At 44.8% G+C, this 21,165-nt stretch overlaps 1 protein-coding gene across 15 annotated transcripts in view; it reads left to right on the plus strand.

The window, feature by feature from the left end:
- Nucleotides 1-21,165, plus strand: part of CDC14B (cell division cycle 14B) — a 166,527-nt gene that overhangs the window by 12,812 nt on the left and 132,550 nt on the right. For 14 of the 15 annotated variants that reach the window (XR_012645701.1, XR_012645702.1, XR_012645698.1 and 11 more), the window contains exons 2-4: nt 4,136-4,229; nt 5,321-5,396; nt 16,182-16,274. Coding sequence is in view for 9 of the 15 variants with exons in the window: in XM_074995105.1 (XP_074851206.1) it covers nt 4,136-4,229; nt 5,321-5,396; nt 16,182-16,274 (263 nt within the window). In the remaining 6 variants the exon portion in view is untranslated. The remainder of the gene's footprint in view (nt 1-4,135; nt 4,230-5,320; nt 5,397-16,181; nt 16,275-21,165) is intronic. The other variant, XM_074995106.1, reaches the window with a different exon arrangement.

Raw genomic sequence — 21,165 nt, forward strand, 5'->3', positions numbered from 1 at the left:
TGCACACCTTACTCCCTATAGGGTCCTGTTAAAAATTATCCTTATTTGCTAAATAGTCTCAGAAAGCCTAACTAAAAGCCTGTGTTTTTTGGAAAATTTTGGCTGGAAGCCCCTAGTTTGCTTGAGCAAATCCTACATTTTTTTTTTGTTAGTTGCTAGTGTGTTTTGATTCATGGCTTTGTTTGCTTTTAGCATTTTTATTTTAAAAGAAATTGTCTTCCTTTATGAAACGACAGATTGAAATGTATATTCATCGAGAAACAAATGTATGAGAAAATGACTGGATATGAGAATGGAAGCTGTTCCAGTCTAATCAATAAGCTTTTGGCTGCAGTGCCAACTAAGCTTTGCAGACTAATTGAGTGAATCGTTGTGTTATACCAGTCAAGAATTCTAACAATGGCCAGAGAATATCATCACGAATGGAAAAACTAAATCCTTTGGTTTTATCTAATTCTTGACCTCCCCCCTGGCTTCTACCCTCTACTCTCTGATTTGCTCACCTTGATCATTTTTCTTCTGATTTGTCCACCTTGATTACTGTTTTTGGTTCTGTGTGCCTTAAATATTGTGTCTGTTCTGGTATGGCTCTGGTCTGAAGGAGTGGGTCTGTCCCACAAAAACTCACCTAATTATTTTGTAGCAGCAACGAAGGGTCCTGTGGCACCTTATAGACTAACAGAAAAGTTTAGAGCATGAGCTTTCGTGAGTTAACTCACTTCTTCAGATGCTGGGCCTGGAAAACTAATTATTTTGTTAGTCTTTACAGTGCCACTTGACTGCTTTTTTTCCCTTTTGGATTTTATAGGTTTAAAATCAATTCTAAATCTTAAACAGATACTCTGCAAAATTTTAATGCAATTCTAAAATATTATTTTAAGCATTAATACCCACATTAGGATGCAAACATATGGCTCTATGAATTGCAAAAAAAATCTTGGATAAGTGACGAAAACTGAAAATTACTCCATTATTTTGCTAGAAATCAATTATGAAGCAAAACATTACACTAAACATTTGGCCTGCACATGCAAGATTTGGCAAATCTTGTATTGTGAATCATAATCATACTCTGTTTGCTCAAGTGTATGCACTTTTTGGGATGACATTTTCAAAAGAGATGACATCATACAGAACTTGTGTAAATCCTGCTAGGTGCCTATTGCATCTTCAGGTACCTATCTTTTTTTTCCCCCGTCTGGCCCTGAGGCGCCTAAGTCACTTGGACATCTTGAACATTTACATTCTTTTGGCTTTAAGATATTAAAAATTGTCTTTCATATATGGCCAGTGTTGTAAAATGCATCTGGTAGTCCACAAATATGGAATAGAACTTTGCACAATTATGCATTTCAGTTTCACCTGAGGATAAAAAATATTTGGGACTAACTTTTGTATTCTTGGATGAAATGTTGACAAATATTTCTGTAGGGCAGTTTCACGACAGAGGTGAAGATTTCATGATGTTATTCAGGCTACAGTAAATGAAGACTTTTTAGGTCAAGAGTTTTAGCTGAATGAGCAGCTGAATGGTTAAGGAAGGAAAAACTATGAAGCAGTATTTGTTTTATGGAAAATTATGCATTTACACTTAGAGAGGACTATTTTAATGCAATACATCTGTCGATTTCATGCACTTTAATATGGCAAAAAATCAGTTCCATCATTCAGGCTCAAATTTTATCTGTATGTTACACAATGTTAAGGAGTTTGGTTTTGGAAAAAAAGTATTGGTATACTGCTGCAAGGCACAGTTTTTGTGGCTTGAGTACCTGGAGCAATGCAACGTACAACTGCCTCCTACTAAAAATGTTAAGTTCATTGTTGTGATGTTGTTATAGCATGCATATAAACCAAATTCCAGTATGAATTAGTGGCAATCCTATTTTGCTTGATTTTGAAAGTAACTGTACAAAATTTAGAAAAAATAGGCATACATATTTTTATTTTTAAATAGTTGCTACTCACCATAACAGGGATTTCTTTTGTGTATATTGGCACATCATGACTTTTCCAATGGGAGAAATTTACAGGGATGGAGTCAAATTACTGAATGCTAACTGGCTGTTAGTCAATTACAGCTGTTCCACTTTACCCAAAGCACCTTCCTTCTTTTAAATTTTGGATGTTGTCATTTCTTTCTCCCCATTTCCACATGGCTCTTCCCTTTCACTTTTCCTTGCACTTTTCTGGGCAGGGTGCTGGAACAACTGTCATGGTTGGGGATTATCAGAGCCATTGAACCAAACTGTAAACTCCATACATAATGGAAACCACTTCAAGCCAAGGCCTGCTACAGCCTCAAGCTTACCGTGCCTTAGTTCTAGCACTTATCCTTCTGGGAGTGCAGTTTGGTCTTCCCACCCTCAGTAAAAGTTGGTAACAGGAATAGGCTGGCTGTCGTGCTACTTTTGGTAACCTCTTGATGCTGCGCCTTCAGCCACAGACCCACCCTAAAACTCAGGAATTTGGGGGGGGGGTCCTCTCTTGGCACTGGCCATTATTTTGAGCCCAGGAAAACTGACTCACGAGTAGTTTAATGCCTTTACGAAAGGGGGCATCGTTGCTTGCAAGACCCTCGGCACAGGGACTCCGAGCGCAGGGCTGGCGAGGGACACCACACCACGCTGGTGTCCAGTCGGTACCGTGGTGTTTGGTTCCAATCTGGGATGCAGGCCCTCATTTAGCAGTACAAGGCTGGGAGGGGAACAGCGCTCGGCAGGCGCTTCCGTGTCCCGTTAGGGCCCCCCGCCGGAGCGGCAGTGCGAGCAGAGCTGCTCAAGCCGTGTGGCTGAGAGAAGCGGGCCCTGCAGCGCCCCGCTGACTGCTGCGGCCGCCGGCCAATGGCTGCAGCTGTGGGAGGACTGGCTGGCGAGCTCGGCGCTCACTGCCCGTGGGGGCAGCGATTCCTGGCGTGCGCGCCGCACTCTGGTTCCCTCCCAGCGCGCGGGGCTTGTCTTGTTGGCGTCTCAGGCTCGTTCGGGTCCCGGGCCGCGCCGGTTTCATGCTCCGAACGCAGCCTCTAGAGCGGGAAGGTGGAGAGGGACGCGGCTCCCTTAGAGCGGTGGTGCCTGTTGAAGGGGCGCTGGGCAGACACCCGGGCTCAGGCACGGACGCGAGGCTGCCCTTTAATCTTTCAGACGCTGCGGCGGGGGGGCGCTTTCGTTTCTCGGCTCTGTCACACTCCAGTGACAAACACAGCCAGCCTGTCTGCGGGCTCGCTAACCTTTGGGGAGGGGGCTGGCCCTCTGTTCAAGGCTCATGAGCGATGAGCGTCAGGACGGGATCGTGCTCCTCGGTAGCGTTTCTCAAAGGTGAGCGACTCAAATGCTCGTTGTTGTTGTTGGATTTTTTTTTTTTTTTTGTGTTAAAGAAGTTTTCCGAGCTCGTTTCGCGGTCGTGCATGTGGACAAGGAGATCCTGCTGGCAGTATCGTCACAGCTTTCACTATACCACTTCATCGCGTTCGCTTTTCTGACATCCAACGCGGGTTTTGTAGGAAGTATTATGAATTAATGTAAATGAGACTCGGAAGGCAGTAAACAGTTCTTCAGTTCTTTCCTTTTTGCAGCCTTTTACTATTTTACTTAAGCTAGTTAACAGGTGCTAGGAAAGCACTTGTTGCATAACAAAGACGTGTGTATTGTTAAACAAAGAAATCTCACAGGAAGAACCCAAACTTGAGACCTTTCTAGTTGTTATTTATCAAAGCCCTGTGGACTTTACTGTGCTTCACGTTCCTCTTGGTAACCTTTACACACTCCTCTCACCTTAAGAACCACACCCCCTAATAAAATGAAAAATATCTTGATTTAGGCTGCTGTAATGAGGAGTATCCAGGTCATGTTTGTGTGTGTAGGTGGTTGGTTGGTTAGTTGATTTCCTGGTTTGTTTGCCAAAGGAAAACCATAAAGAGCTTTCGACTAAATTGCAAGTAATTTTTAACCTGTTTGCTTGGTAACCAAAAACATAGACTGTAGTTACGTTTGAAGATATTGTTGCCTAGCACCAAAAAAATGTCTAATCCAGAAACCCTGAAAGGAAAGTGCGATACCAGATTGTGACCATTTAACAGCAACATTACAAATTTGTAATGTTAAGGTGTAGTGTTAGTTTAAAATCTCTTGCGTTTCAGGTCGCCTTTATTTTGCAATTCTCAGCCAAAAACCAAAGAGTGGTGTTGCAAATACACACTATTTCAGCATAGATGATGAACTTGTGTACGAAAAGTAAGTACAGTCTTTATTCTTTCTGTATTCTACAGAATGTCATTAAATTGGTAAGCAAAGTATCAATAAGCAAGTGATGTAATTCTTATTCTGTTTTTATTAGTAGTAGTTTAATTTTTATATAAGCTATATAAGATTTTTATGTATGGAGTTTATTCTCAAAGCTAGTGTACTTGTCCCAGCTAATTTCACTGGCAGTAAGAGCTTAATACCTGTTAGAGGGCTGATGACTCCCCACCAATTTCAGCCTTGAAAAATTTTGGAAATTTTGTTTCTTACTCATGCCCCTTTCCTACAGGAAGATGTTGGAATACTTTGAAACATCTAAATCACATCGAGAAGCATTAACTGAAATATTTAGTTAGAGCTTCTAATCAAGTGAGAGGGGTAGAATAGGTCCTAGAATAATGGGTGGGTCAGAAACCTACTAGGTGCTAACTGAGCACTTCATGTCCCCGGCATGAATACATTAAGTATTCTGCAATGAATAACTAACACTAACTGTCCAACTATTTCATATAAGACCTTTTAACAACACTCTGCATATATGTATTAAAGATCTCTTAGTGCTTTTGAAAAAACAAACGAAGGTGTCTTTGATCAAAATAGTGTATGCTCACCTTCCCCAGGTTGTGATGTTTTGCTTGTTTTCTGTATTTCATAGAATGCTTTGAGGACTAGAGTAAATATATAAATAATATTTTAGTATGAATTTGTTTGGCACTATATTTAAAAGATGTAGCATTTTGGAATTAACTGTTTTTGAAGGCATGCTTTTGCATTGTTGATTTCAATAAGAATTCTTAATGTGGAAACAAAAATGTTAGCTTTGAAAAGTTTTGATCACTTTCATCATTTCATTCACCTTTTAGGATGTCTTTTCTAGAGAAGAAACCACAATTAATTTAAATAATAAACTTTTAGAAGCTGATTTAAAAACTACAGAACTTACAGTATGTAGAAAGGCAATTTCAAGAAGTTTTGTACCTAATATGTGCTTTAATTATTTTTCATTTGGTATATGTGGATTTATTAAAGAATATTTCTATAGATCACAAGCAAAATGTTTTCTTTCTTTCCCTCCCCGCAAGCTTCTACGCAGATTTTGGACCTCTCAATCTGGCAATGGTTTACAGATACTGTTGCAAGCTAAACAAGAAATTAAAGGTAAAAACTATTTTGTACCAAATTAGATATATTTTGGACATGGGCCATTTATAAAAATGGTGAGGTGAAAAAATGTTCCTTGTTTGAGAAATATCTAGAAATTGATAAGTGGAGTGCTAAGAATTGTGTTTTGTATATGTATTATACTGCATTGTCTGTAGAATATATTTATGTTGAGGAGGGTATAGGGAAGAGACAGTAAGGGACTGGAAGAGGAGAACTATTAGCCTTTAGGACCTAGTAGTTGTACAGCAGTTATTTTAAAAGTGCAGCTTCTAAGAATTGGAACTGATAGAAACAACTAGAAGAACTTTTAGTGGGGAAAAGTCTCTTTCAGCAGAGGGCCCCCTCCTTTGGAATTCAATCTCCTTGGCAATCTGCCAGGGACTAGGGAGTTTAAATAAGAGCACAGTGAGAGACACATTGATTTGTTCTGGCTCCTGTTTGATTTGTTTTTAATTTGTTTGTATTTACGAGATTTCTATAAAGCCACGATTGCTTTATGAAAATATATTTAGAGTGCATTTCTGCAAGGTGATTGATAACGCTTGCTCCTGCATTTGAGGTGTTTCTTGTCTCTGGGAGGTGTTCTGTACTTTCTGAATTGGACTCTTCATAGATGTTCTATTTTACAATCTCTCTCTAAATCAAAATAACAAAGTTCTCCATTTTCTCTAATAATTCAAGTTACTCCATACAAGTTTGGCAACCCCTAACAGAAGCTAGAATACAAAAGCATGTTAGGGAAACAAAAATACTATTAAAATTAATTCATATGGCTTTTGTTCAAGAGTCAGTTATGACATTCTTGAGCCCCTCCAATGAACTGAAAACTGGAAGCATGCAAAACAATATTTCTTTCACAAAATGTAAAGATTTCTGTTTATGTTCTTAGCATTGGTGTCAAGCTACATAGCTATCTTTTTCAGATTCATTGTGTCACACCCACTACAGTTGTTAGATCCACCAAGTCTTGACAGTTCTTTAGAATAGTTTTCAAGAAAAATTAGCAGAAGTTTCCATATTGTGATTATTTTAAATGAATTGGTTTGTGAGAACAATATTTTCATACTATTTTTTTTTTTTTGATGGATGATTTCGGATAGACTGTTGGATAGACTTACTGTTCTCATTGTACTTGGATTGAGGTGGTGTTTGAATGACTTTGTTTACTTTTATGCTTTATGATATTTTTGGCTAACAGAATGGGCTGGTAAGAGAAACTGTGCACTTATGGTGCAAATTTAAAACATTGTCATCACTTCATGAGTAAGGAAAGCTGTAATTTTCTGTTGAAATTCCAATTTTCTGTCCCTGCCCAAAGAAGATCCATCATGGAGTTATATGATACGACTGCAACACAAGTGATTTCTGATTTAGGGCTTTAAAAATATGGGTATAATTCTTATTTTGAAAAGTATTAAAAGGTTCCTGATCAAGTTATATCACAGAAATATCTTGCAGTTAAAAATGTAGACTACAGTAAACTTTCATATCTGGCAGCCCCGAGACTGTGAGGTTGCCAGATACTCAAATATTCTGGATAACAGAGAGGTATACCTAGCAATTCATAACACTAAAGGGGAAAAAAAAAAGGAAAGATTAAGAAACAACAACGGTAGTACTGTACACTGTAAACGTACACTGTATTTGCTGTATTTATTTTCATTGTTCTATACTTATAGGAAACATAATTAAAATTTACTTATGGTTAAAATGCCAGTTATTTCAGAGTTCCAGACAATAGAAAGCCAGATATGAAAGTTCACTGTGTATTGAAAATTTTTCTGAAAATCTTGTTAAGGGTCCTTGGCTAAGACAAATCTTGAGCCTATGACACTTTTTTGAAAATGGGATTGAGGGGTTTTGGACAATTTTGTCTGTAGTGCATAGGAGTCTGGTTGGTTAGGGCAAAATGTTGGAATAATTTTGTATGACTATTTTGAATTCTCATTCATGTCTTAGTAGCATTTTAAAAACATTGTCAAAGGTCTGGTATTCTGTAAAACCTTCCCATGCAGTTCAGTGCTTCAGAATATGAGCTTGTCATGAGAGTTTCTGTGTTATGGCTACTTTTTCTAACTTTATGGGAGGAAGTTCCAGAATTTCTACCTTACCTGTTTGTCATTGTTGGTGTTGCTTCTTGTCTGCCCATATCCTCCAATAACAGCCAGCCTTAGCTTCTGTTTTTGTTTTTTTTGTTTCTAGCAGTGTTCATTTATTCCTCCCTTCCTTTCCAGGGGCAGGTAGAGGCTGCAGTATAATTGTAATCTCCAAAAATTTCCTTTAGATACTCAAGTCTAGACTTCATGGCATCTATCAGCAATGCTACCAGTAGAAACTCCAAGCATTCCCCATCAGTATGTGAGCAAATAGTCACCCTTTTCTATGTTCCCAACATTGAGAAACTTTTGAAAGGGATGTCTCTTACAGGCACTTTACACAAATATGGTCCTCAGTATTTCTTGGATGGGAAAGGAAGCAGGCACTCCTCCTCTCTCTAGAGTCACGGGCAAGAGCGCAGAAGGCTTGTCTCCAAAGGTCTCACAGACTTAAATTTTGCCAGAATACTCAGATGCAGCTAAGCTTCATGCTGTTAAGCCTAATAACATTTTGTGACCATTGGTTTCATTTAAGTTGAATAATCCAGTCTACATTATTAATTTTTTATATTTATTGAAGTGCAAGGGCTGGTCTACATCTTCTGGGGTTTGATTTTAGTATGCCTACTAAGAACATGCTAAATTGAGCGCGGAGGACGACCACGTCGACTCAGTACTCCTTGAGGAGTAAGAGGAGGTGATGGGAGCTGTGGAGCTCTGCAGGAAATTTGACTTAAGGGGTACATCAAGGCCATCCATGCAATTCTTGTAGCTGGAGTTACATATCTTATGTCAAACTTATTTTGTAGTATAGATCTGCCCTCAGAAAGCACATACTTGTAACTTCCTGGTTATGATGATATTGCCAGATCCACTAGCTCAAAAACTCACGAGAGAGGAAAAAAAGTCATGGGACTAGTTTTTTATATATTTTTTTAAAACATATATTGGATTTATGGTTCTCAGATTTTTGAAATGGTGAGTGGAATCGTCCCTTTGCACATTTCAGGTGTGAATTCATGATATGTATTAAATACACATTTAGAGACATCCTTTTTCTTTTTGGCTGATAATGTGGGAATAATCCTTCTTCTTCGTGTGTCCCCGTGGGTGCTCCACAATAGGTGTCGGGCTTGCCTGGCGCCGCAGATCGGATCTTCCAAGCAGTTTCTGCCGGACCATGCATGCGCCGGCGCGCGCCACTCCCTTGCGCGCTCCTGGCCACGTGCGCGATCCGGTCCCCACCAGTTCCTCTTAACCGCCGTCAGCTGCAGACGGAATCCGAACTAGGCTAAGGCCAAGTTAGCATATTCAATGGTTTTAACTGTTTTTTCTTTAAAGTTTTCAAGTTCTTAGGCTACTGCAAGTTAGCCAGTTGTTTTTTGAAAAATAACAAGCGGGACGGCATTCAGTCCAGTACCAGTAACAAGCGGAACACCGGAGGCCAGGAGCCTAGGGCCATCAGCCCTCCTGCCACGGCAGGCTATCGGAGAAGGGGAAAAACAGCACAGAGAAGGTGCTAAGTACCCATTAACAACTGAAAGACTCACCAGCAATGTCCTCTTCAGGATTTAAGAAATGTGAGTCCTGCCGAGAGGCAATGCCAGCGTCTGATGGGCACAGTCTCTGCATAAGGTGCCTGGGGGAGTCCCATGTCACGCAGAAATGCTCCTTCTGTGCAAAACTAACAGCCAGAGCAAGGAAGGACAGGGAGATGCGGCTTAAAATGCTGCTCTTCGACAAGGCCCTCCAGCCAGACGTGCCGGAGCGGCCGCAGCAGGAGGGACCCTCTGGGGCCCATAAAAGGAAAGCCGCCTCCCTCACCCCATCAGCGCAAAAACGGAGGAAAGCCTCTCCAGCCCGATCCCTGCCGGCAGCAACAGCGAGCGGGATGGGAGGAGCGCGCAGCCCCCAGCCGCAGCAACAGCTGATCGGCGGCACGGAGAGCCACGTGGAAGCGGCTCAGCCTCCGATAATCAAACAGCCGCCCCGCACCGCAGGCAGGGTGGCGGCTAAACAAGCGCCGGTACCAGCGGCACCGCAAGCAGTGGCACCGACGCCCAGGGAACCGGCGGTGCAGAGCGCGCAGGCACGCAGCCTGCAGGCACCGGAGGACACCGCCCGTGCGGCACCGCCCATGAGCGTGCCGAGCACGGCACGGACGGGGCCGAGATCCCCTACACGCCAGGGGGCGGAGTTACCTCCTCAAGGGAGGGGGGAAGGCTGCACACAAAAGGAGGCACCGCAGCCCCTCTCCAGACAGGGCTGCGGAGTTGCTTTCTTTCAGCCCTCCGCTTATGCTGCAGACTCCAACCAGAAGGCAGGGGTCCCCACTAGCCTACCCGGAGCCCCCGTCTCCATTTTTACAACCAGCCTCGCCCTGGCTGGGACCACCTTCACCCTTCCTGGGGTTTGAGCCGCTGGAATACTATCCAAAATTGCTCTCTCCAGTGTCCCAGATCTCTCGACGATCTCGCTCCCCCAGCCGCAGAGGGTATGCACCAAGGGAGTGGTCTAGGTCACCTTCCCAAGAACAGTGCCTATACTGCCATGGTCGCCCCTATCACGCGGGGCATAGACACCACTGGCAATCTACCAGGGAAAGATCCCCACAGACGATCTCGTATCCCCGAGGGCAATCGCGAACGGGGACAGAGACTCAAGTACCTCAGGGGGGACTGGTTATGGAACCCCGAGATTTTCCCTTGCAAGCCTCTAGCGAGCGGGTGTACCATCACCAACAGGAACCGGAAGGGTCCAGAGAGGCGTACCCCAGTGGTTCCTCGCTCTCCTCCCCGGACGAGGCTACGGCCCTGGGGGACGTCCATCCTCCGGACGATCTCAAACAGTTTCAAGAGCTGTTTAAGAGGGTGGCCTTCATGCAAGGCATCCAGACAGCAGAGGTGCAAGAGAAACACCATAAGCTCCTCAAAAATCTGAGACCTCCGGCCTCCTCCAAAATAGCAATACCGCTTGACGAAGCAATCTTGGAGTCCGCCACTACGATATGGCAGACCCCTGCGACTATTCTGCCTGTCCACAAGAGAGCGGATAAGAAATACTTCGTGCCAGTGAAGGGCATGGAGTTCCTGTTCAGCCACCCACAATCAAATTCCTTGGTGGTGGAGTCGTCGCAACAAAGATCAAAGACATCTCAATTCAGGACAGGGGGAACAGACAAAGATGCCAAGAAGCTAGAGCTGTTCGGCAGAAAGGTCTACTCCTCCTCCACTCTACTGTTGCGAATGGCAAATTATGCAGCGCATTTAGCGAACCATAATTTCGACAACTACACTAGGTTAACCTCCCTCATGGACTCGCTTCCAGAGGACAAGAAACCGGTGCTCAAGGCCATCGTGCAAGAAGGCTACGTGGCCTCGAGGACGGGAGTTCAGATCGCCCTGGATGTTGCGGACACAGCAGCACGTTCCACAGCTACGGCAGTGGTGATGCGAAGGGAGTCCTGGCTCCAGACTTCGGGTATACCGAGGGATCTGCAGGCAAAGATAGTCGATCTTCCCTTCGACTCGCAGAAGCTGTTTGCTGAATCAACTGACTCGGTCCTTCATTCCAGTAAAGATTCAAGAGCCACACTTAAGACCCTGGGGATTTACACCCCTCCATACAGAAAGAAAAAGTACTACCCTCAACAAAGACAGTACCAGTACCAGCAACAGCGTCCCCAGTACCACAGGGGTTACGAGCAAGGGCGACATCAACAGCACCAGCAGTACAGAACTCGCAGGCGACCTTCCCAACAGAGCCGTGCATCCTCAGGGCAGGGCCAAAGGCCACAAGTTTGACACACAGATCCAGGGCTGCACCATCACTACCATCGCACAAGGTCATCCGAAGTGGCTATTCCACCATCGCCTCCGACCATTCTACGACCAGTGTCAAAGGATCACCACAGACAAATGGGTGCTGGAGATCATAGCCACGGGGTACGCCATCCCCTTCCAGTCGCTCCCACCGCCACGACCTCCACCCAGGCCCCAGGCAGGAGGCTTCCCAGGCAGGAGGCTTCCCACGTAGCGAGGCTCAAGCAGGACGTAGACCATCTCATGCTCATAGGGGCAGTGGAAAGAGTGCCGGAGCAACTGCAAGGAAAAGGGTTCTACTCAAGGTACTTCCTCACGGAGAAAAAGACAGGAGGCTGGAGGCCCATCTTAGATCTTCGAGGCCTCAACCGGTACCTGCGCAAGCAACGCTTTCGGATGATCACAATCGCCTCCATCCTTACGGCACTGGACGATGGAGATTTGGTTTGCAGCCCTCGATTTACAAGACGCGTATTTTCACATAACTATCCATCCGGCTCACCGGCGATTCCTCCAGTTCATGGTAGGCAAAGAACATTTTCAATACAAGGTCCTACCGTTTGGCCTCTCCTCGGCCCCCAGAGTCTTCACCAAGACCTTGGCAGTGGTGTCAGCCTACCTGCACAGACAGGGGGTATTTATATTCCCGTATCTGGACGACTGCCTACTCAAAGGGGCCTCGAAGGAGGAGGTACTACGCATGATACGCGTCACAGCAGGCACGTTCTCTTCGCTCGGCCTGGTTATCAATCTGGCAAAATCAAAGATAGACCCCACACAGGACATAGAGTTCATAGGGGCACGCATAAATTCTATTACAGCGAGAGTATATCTACCAGAGACTCGCTTTCGGGCCATCGGCTCCCTCGTGCAGGTCATCACCTTCAGCCCTATGGTGCCGGTCCTGACGTGCTTACAGCTGCTGGGCCACATGGCAGCGGCAACGTTCGTAGTACAGAACGCCAGGTTACACATGCACAGCATGCAGCACTGGCTGGCGAGCGTATACAAACCGGCAGCGCACACCGTTCACAGGGTGGTGTCGCCCACAGCAGAGGTGCGCAAATCCCTGCAATGGTGGGTAAACCCCAAGAACTTGCTAACGGGGTGCCCTTCCACCAACCACAAATATCGGTTTTTCTTACTACAGATGCCTCCCTCATGGGGTGGGGAGCACACATGGGCGAAGAGGTGACTCAAGGGCTGTGGTCCTCCACGGAGCAGTCACTGCACATAAATATACTGGAGCTCAGAGCAGTGTTCAACACCTGCAGACACTTTCGAGACCATATACAAGGCAAAGTCGTCGGGATCAGTACAGACAATATCTCCATCATGTTTTATATAAACCGGCAAGGAGGAGCTCGGTCCCATGCCTTATGTGCGGAAGCATTCCGGCTATGGAACTGGTGCATCGCCAACAATATAATCTTGAAAGCCTCGTACTTACCAGGCGCTCACAATGTGAAGGCAGACCAGCTGAGCAGGCGTTTTGCACTCGCGCACGAGTGGCAGATCCGTCCCGATCTGCTACAACCGATTTTCCACGCATGGGGTTTTCCCCAGATAGACCTGTTTGCCACTCAACACAACAAGAAGTGCCCACGATTCTGCTCCAGGGCAGGACTGGGATGGGGGTCCCTGGGGGACGCGTTCGCGATCTCGTGGAGGGGCCCCCTGCTTTACGCTTTTCCTCCCACAGTGCTGATCCACAAAGTCTTGCAGAAAGCCAGGAGGGAAGGAGCCCGAATGATCCTGATAGTCCCAACGTGGGGTCAACAGCAATGGTTCCCCCTACTCCTGCGCATGTTGGACCGTCCACCGATGCCTCTTTGGTGGCGCCGGATCTGCTCACGCAAGCCCAGGGGTCCATAGTGCATCCGCACCCCCAAGGCCTGCGACTACAAGCGTGGTTAATCCATGGCTCAGCTCCCTAGAGAGCACATGCACGGAGGAAGTGCAGCAAGTCCTAGAAAGTAGCAGGAGGACTTCCACCAGGAAGACCTACAAGCAGAAATGGACTCGCTTCACGGCTTGGTGTTATACCAAACAGCTGGCCCCCCTTTCGGTGCCTATACCTGTAATATTAGAGTATTTACTGGACCTCAAGAGAGGAGGACTCTGACTATCCTTGTTAAAGGTCCACCTTGCTGCCATTTCGGCGTTCAGACACGAGGAGGAAGGGCACACAGTGTTCGCCCATGCCATGGTTACCAGGTTCCTCAAAGGGTTGGTAAACCTATACCCCCCTTGGAAACCGCTTCCACTTTCGTGGAACTTGGACCTGGTGCTTAACGTGCTAACAGGACCACCATTCGAGCCCTTGGCCACGGTTTCCCTCCGCCTCCTTACGATAAAGACGACCTTTCTTCTCACAATTACATCAGCTCGCAGGGTGAGCAAGCTTGCAGCAGTTATGGCAACGCCACCCTGCACTGTTTTTTCCAAGGAGGCGGTAACCATACGGCTGCATCCAGCCTTTGTTCCCAAGGTTTCTTCTGAGTTTCACATTAACGAACCTATTGTTTTACCCTCGTTTTATCCAAAGCCTCATAACTCTAACAAAGAGGCGCGCCTGCACCTCCTGGACGTGAGGAGGGTGCTAGCCTTCTATGTAGGCAGGACCAAGTCCTTCCGGAAAATGGATAGACTCCTAGTCTTTCTCACTCCCAAATCGAAAGGAGAAGGTCTCTCTTCGCAGAGAATCTTGAAGCACATCGTATCCTGCATAAAAATGTGCTACGAACTCAAAAAGACTCCTTTCCTGGCCACGCCCAGGGCTCATTCCACTAGGGCGGTGGCGGCATCAACAGCCTTTTTCAAGGGCGTTGCGCTAAAAGACATTTGCAGAGCGGCGACCTGGTCATCCTATGACACCTTCGCCAAACATTACGCCCTTCACAGCGTATTCCAAGAGGATACCCGTCTCTCGACAGCGGTCCTCTCGGGGACAAGCTGCACATGATCCGATTACCCACCTCCTATCTTGGGTTACTGCTAGGTAGTCACCTATTGTGGAGCACCCACGGGGACACTCGAAGAAGAAAGACAGGTTACTCACCGTAGTAACGGTGGTTCTTCGAGATGTGTCCCCGTGGGTGCTCCACTACCTGCCCATCCTCCCCGCTTCGGATCTCTGTTTAGTGTTTTGCAGGAGCATCCGAGGCGGTTGGTCAAGGAACTGGTGGGGACCAGATCGCGCACGTGGCCAGGAGCGCGCAAGGGAGCGGAGCGCGCGCCGGCGCATACGCGGTCCGGCAGAAACTGCTTGGAAGATCCGATCTGCGGCACTGGGCGAGCCCGACACCTATTGTGGAGCACCCACGGGGACACATCTCGAAGAACCACCGTTACTGCGGTAAGTAACCTGTCTTTTCCCAATGTATTGTCCAAGGCTCCTTGCAGCTTCCACTACCCAATGGGCACTGCCGCCACTTTTGCTGTCCTTACACTTGATCCCTCCTTTCAGGACATCAGAAGTGCTGATTCCTACCATTCAAATATCATGAATCAGTCCATCCCTCAAATCACCCACCTGAGTAAATTTGGGGAGTTCATTCTTTTTTTCTGGTTTTGAGCCTTTAAGATTCATGGTTTTCAAGGTTTTCTCCATCACCTAGAAATATTTTTTTACATGAAACCTGAGTCTAATGTGATATTTGGACTTGAGAAGCTTTAAGAAAGTTCCTGAAATATCCCACAATGTGCAATTACAATAGTGAGAGTTAACAACTTTGTGATATTGCTCCCTCCAACTCCTCTTCCTCTCTCACCATGTGTTGGCCACACATAATTTCCCTCTGTGGAATTTTGATGGTGGAAGAAAGAAAGGAGGAGAGAGTGCAATTGGGCAAGAATATACTCCCTCCAGGCTGGAGAAAAGGGAATGGGGGAATACAAACTTCTTGGATCCTGCCTATTGTTACCTTAGCTACTAACTCACAGTGCGGGGTAAGAACTGTCTTTTGGACTCAGTCCAGTTTCCCTTTACTTAGCTTTCCTCATGAACTGCACCTGTGATCTGCACTGACAGCAGAAGCTTAGAGGAGTAAAGACTGACTATAACAGCAGTTAGAGCAGTGGCCTCTGCTAGTGGCATCTAGCTTTCAATAGTTGCCTCTGGTTGATGTAGCCAGAATTGGAGCATGAGTTTCAGCTCTGACAGAAATTGTGAGCTGCCAGGAACCTGTGAAAAGGCAATATTCATGTTGCAAAATGATGAGACTAATGAGGATGAACTGGCAGCACAGGGTTTAACTAACACATTACAAGAGAAGAGGGTATTGGGCAAGTATGCAGGGCAGGTGTTAAAGTCAGTTGTAGAAACTTAAGTTTGACATTCTGGTGGGTTTTTTGAAGAACATTTAGTTGTGTGCATTTAAAAAAAACTACAGCTCTCTGTTTAAATATATTTAACTATGATAAAAATAACTGAATAAAATACCACCAAAAAGAATAGTGTCTTTTTTATTCATTGTAAACTTGCTGTTTTTCATAATAAAATTACATTTGAAATTTGTACAAACATTCACTTTGTTACTGTTTAAGAATGGCTTATTAGAATTCATAATTGGGTTTTCTGCAGACTTGATGCTTTCTTATCAACCAGTATTCTAAAGCTCTGATCTTGTATGGATTCCGCGTACTTATCAGGACTGATGATGGAATAATACTTGCTCATATTTTAACTAGAAAGGCATTGGAAACATTGGAATTAATTTTGGGAATCTTATTTTCAATGAGGCCAAATGGTGTGTGTGTGGCTATTCTGATGCAGTGATTTCAAAATTATTTTTATCAGGCTGTGAAGATTTAAGTTCAAAGTGTCAAATTATAACACTATTGTTCATTTCTTGATACAGTCATTTTCATTGATAAGGAAGAAAATAATTCATTATACTGGCTTTGATCAGAAAAAACAAGCAAATGCTGCATTCCTCATAGGCTCTTACGCAGTAAGTACTTAACATTTTACTTAAATTGACTTACTAAGTTGTTTTTATCATTCTCCCATATGTAATTCTTAAAATATGAAGAGTAACGCTCTCCTCTTATTTCAAAAATGGTGCTAGAGAGGACTAAGAATTTGGCTTCCTGCTGTTACTCTTCATATAGATTTTTTTTAAACCTTATTTAGGTGTTTTTAGAAAATGTATCCATTTCTTCATAGTATTAATTTTAAAAAGAATATTGGCTAATTCTTGATACCTTGTCCGGTTTCATTCTTTTTGTAAGGCCAAATTTCACCAAATGTTTTTATTTGCGAGTTTATATGTTAAGAATTGTCTTCTCCAATCCTGTTCCTTTCCTGACATGGGTCACGGGTAGAATGTATGGCAGCAGTTCCCAATCTTTTCCAGACAGGGACCTGTTTTGACAATTCAGGAAGACTTGATGACCCAAGACAATTCAGAAATGGAGCCAGGAGATGATGAGGGAGCAGTGCTGTAATTTAGCTAATTTTGTGCCCGAGACAAGAATATAAAATTGTGCCCCCTCACATTTATGTATTAATAGTAGTTTTTCATAGAAAAAGGAAAAATACATGAATAAAATTACACTGTTAGTTTTATTTTATTATTATAGTTAATCTGAATTGTGATGGGGGAAAGACTCATCCTCAAACCACTCCCTCTTACCTCAGCATAAACCCTAGACTTAGGGGCTGGGGAGGCTGATGAAAGAGTCACACTCGGGCTGGAGGGGAGTCACAAACAAAAATATGAAAACTGACAAATCAGCTACATGGAACACAAGGGGAAGCAAAAAGTGGGGGAGTGAGGAGGGAGGCAAAAATTACTGCAAGTGTCTAAGTGGCTTGCTTGGGATGACTACGAATAACGGACGGGGAAGCTGTCTTCGTAATGTGTATGGCGGGGTGTCCAACATTTTTTTCACTGGGGGCCACATGGCAATGTTTTAAACGTTCAAGGGGCTGAATACAGAATAGCCCCAAACCACCATCCCACCCCCTGTGATGTAGTGGGGGGTGGATGTTTGTGTGATAGGCCAAGCAGCTAACAGGATGACCTCCTGCTGTCTGTAACCTAAGCTGGCAGGTAATACCTCTGTCTCTGAACACAGAATGGGGAGGAACCCAGCTGGTTTGAATCAGAGGGGCAGTTGGAAGCTGGGGGAAGAGTTGGAACGCAGCTAGCCTGTGCCAATGGGAGGCTAAATCCTAGATGGGGGTCCTCTTGGGGCCTCCTCCTCTCAAAAATGGATTGGACTGACTGCTTCTGGCTGCTGTCCTGACACCTCTGTACTATGCTTGCATCCCTGTTGGCTAATAAACCTTCTGTTCTACCTGCTGAATGAGAATTTCTTCTTCCTGTTGATGAGGTGCTGGGTCTGGGGGTCCCCTGAGCCCCATTCCACCTTCTCACCCAGGCTTCAACCCCCCCCCGCCAACAGCTCCAAACTGCACCCTGCCCATGCCTAGACTTAACCCCCTTTGCAGCCCAAGTGACCCCCAGACTTGAACCTGCTCCCCACTGCCCAGTTCAACCTTGCTCCCCTTGCTTGCCTCCCACTTTAAATCACCTCTCTGCCACTTGGTTCAAACCCACTCCTGGCCACCTGGCTAACCGCACTTCCTCCAGCCCCAAACCCAGGATTGGCTTCCTTACTTTTCACAGGAACTCCATGCACTGCTTCTTTTTCATCTCCTCTTCACTGAGGCTGCTAGGCTGGGCGGCTCCCCCAGCCCTCCAGCTCCCAGCAGGTAAGGCACACAAGGGTACCTCTCAGCTCCCTGTGGTTCTTAACCAATAGGAGTTAATTTAATTGACTTAATGACTGTTTTCAGCATACAGGTGTAAGGTAATTGCTGTATTTATTGATAGAGATAGGCACTGTCTCCAGCACCTATCTTTGCTGATAAATAGTTGCCTGTGTTAAGAAACTGCAAATGGCTCCTTTAAGAGCCTTATGTAGCTCAGAGCCGGGGAGACGGCAACCCATAACAAATCTAATTGTGTCCCATGTTTGGGTTGTGACCCTCATGTTGGGACTCCCTGATGAAGGGGAAGAATACTGTTGTGTGCTCAGAATCACCATCATCAATAACTGTGGGCTCAGCGCCCGTTGGTGCAGAGCTACTCTATGGAAACTAAGCCACTCTGCATTGGATAGGGAAAGATGGAAGGAAATAGTGAGAGGCATCAGACACCAATCTATTACATCATCTATCCGTTCTCTGTGGCGTCTGCCTCTCCTATTCGAACCATCCATTATGCCGAATATCAGGGTCTTGATTTTTCATTCATTGTTCATTCTGCCAATATCTCCAGATAGTTGTAGCTTCTGTTTTATAACCTTCTGCAGCAGGTTCTCTTTCGGCTGTATCTTCCTATGTAATTCCTCATTGGTGACCACCTGCATCCATCCTATTCTCAGAATCTTTCCATAATAACTCCTTTCGAACGCCAATATTCTTCTTTTCGAATCTTTCGTTATCACCCATGTCTCACATCCGTACAACACGCTACTGAATACACATATTTTTCAAGACGTCCAGCTTCATTCTTAAGCTAATTGCTTTGCTTTTCCAGATCTCATCCATCACCTTCCAACTCGCTCTTGCTTTTGCTATTCTAGTCACTATTTCCTTCGTACGGTCTAGATCATATGTTATGTTGCTCCCCAGATATGTGAACTTCTGTACATTTTCTAATTCAATACCATCCATGCTCATCTTCCTTCCTATTTCCTTATCTCCAAATACCATTGTTTTTGTTTTATCGATGTTCATAATCAGTCTGTACCGCTTCCCTTCTTTGTTTAACACCTGCACCATTTTCGCTAGCTTCTCCTCATCTTCCTCGATAACTGTATCATCCACGAACCTCAAGTTGTTAATTCTTTTCCCGTGCACGGATATCCCTTCTACCTCTTGCTTGATCTTGTCCATCGCTCTTTCCAGATGTGCAATGAAGATACTTGGCGATATTGGATCTCCTTATCTCGTACCTCTACTTGTTTTAAACCAACTCACCAACTCCCCGCATGTTCTCACCACTGCCTTCGCATTATCATTGATATCTTTCAACAACCATATTAGTCTGCTATCCACTCCATATGACTCCAACACCACCCAGGTCACTTTCTGATCTGTACTGTCAAATGCCTTTTGAAAATTGATGAAGCAAGTGTGTACATTTTTGTTCTTTCGTCGAGCTTTCTCTATCGGTTTTAGTGCCAATACCTGCTGTATGGTATTTCTATCTTTTCTGAACCCTGCTTGCTCATCTGCTATATGTTCTTCTCTCTGCGATCTTAATCTCTGTCAGTATCATCATCAGTACCTTACCTAGATGAATCGTTAGGGCAATTGTTCTGTAGTTTTTGTACTCCAATGTACTTTCTTTCTTGGGTATTGTCGCTAGCACAGATCTTGTCCATTCCTTAGGTGCCTTCCCTTCTTTGCATGCTAGATTACATAGTCGGTGTATTTCCTGATTCATGCTTTCTCTGCCATAGTTGATCATCTCTCCTGTAATCTTATCGTTTCCAGGGCTCTTGTTCTTCTTTAGTCATTTCACTGCTTTTTCTACTTTTGAAATATCTATCTCGCTCTCAATGCCTGGGGGAGATACCTCTTTCAACTCTTCAGTCAGTCTCTCTGAGACGCTCGGGTCTAACTGTGCTTTGTCTAGATCAGTGCAGTATCTCGTCCATCGCTGCACAATCTTCTCCGTGTTCATGAGCATTTCTTCGTTCTCATCTTTGATCAGCATCTACTTTGGTTGCCATTTCCTATTAATATTCCTGATTGTCTTATACACCTCCCTGGTCTTATATTCACAGTAATGCCTCTCAATATCTTCACATTGCTCCTCTAACCATCTCTCCTTATCCTTTCTAGCTGCTTTTCTTACCTCGTTGCATTTCATTCTATATTTCAACTTGGGCTGCAGCGACCATGAGATTGTAGATTTCAGGATCCGGACAAAAGTAAGAAAGGTGAGCAGTAGTATACAGACCCTTGATTTCAGAAGAGTAGACTTTGACTCTCTGCGAGTCCGGTTGAGCAGGATCCCTTGGGAAACAGAGATGAAGGGGAAAAGAGTTGAAGAACACTGGCAGTATTTTAAAGAAGTCTTACTGAAGGCACAGGAACAAACAATCCTGCTGCCTAGTAAGAAATGCAAACATGGTAGGCAACCAGCTTGGCTTAACAGGGAAATCCTTAATCAGCTTAAATTCAAAAAGGATGCATACAAGAAGTGGAAATGTGGACAGTTGACTGAGGAGTATAAATATACGGCTGGAGAATGCCAGGCAGTAATCACGAAAGCAAAAGCACAATTGGAACTGCAGCTGGCAAGGGATGTGAAGAGTAACAAGAAGGGTTTCTACAGGCATGTGAACAATAAACAGGTTATCAGGGAAGGTCTGGGGCCGTTACTGGATGAGGGAGGTAACCTACTGACAGATGATGCAGGAAAAGCTGAAGTACTCGGTGCCTTTTTTTTTTCCTTCAGTTTTCACGGACAAAGTCAACTTCCATATGACAGTCCTAGATGATGCAGTATGGGAAGGTGGAAGGCAGCCAGCTGTGGGGAAGGAACAAGTTCTGAGCCATCTAGAAAAACTAGATGTGCACAAGTCCATGGGTCTGGATTTAATGCACCCCAGGGTACTGAGGGAGTTGGCAGAGGTCATTGCTGAACCTTTGGCCATTATCCTTGAAGACTCGTAGAGATCAGGGGAGATACCGGATGACTGGAAGAAGGCAAATGTAGTACCCATCTTTAAAAAAGGAAAGGAGGACAACCCATGGAACTATAGACCTGTCAGCCTCAAGGAGTCCGTTTTGGAGCACTTGGAAGAGGGGAAAGTGAT

Source organism: Carettochelys insculpta, chromosome 5 (genome assembly GCF_033958435.1).
Source record: "Carettochelys insculpta isolate YL-2023 chromosome 5, ASM3395843v1, whole genome shotgun sequence".
In the NCBI taxonomy this organism is placed as follows: Eukaryota; Metazoa; Chordata; order Testudines; family Carettochelyidae; genus Carettochelys; species Carettochelys insculpta.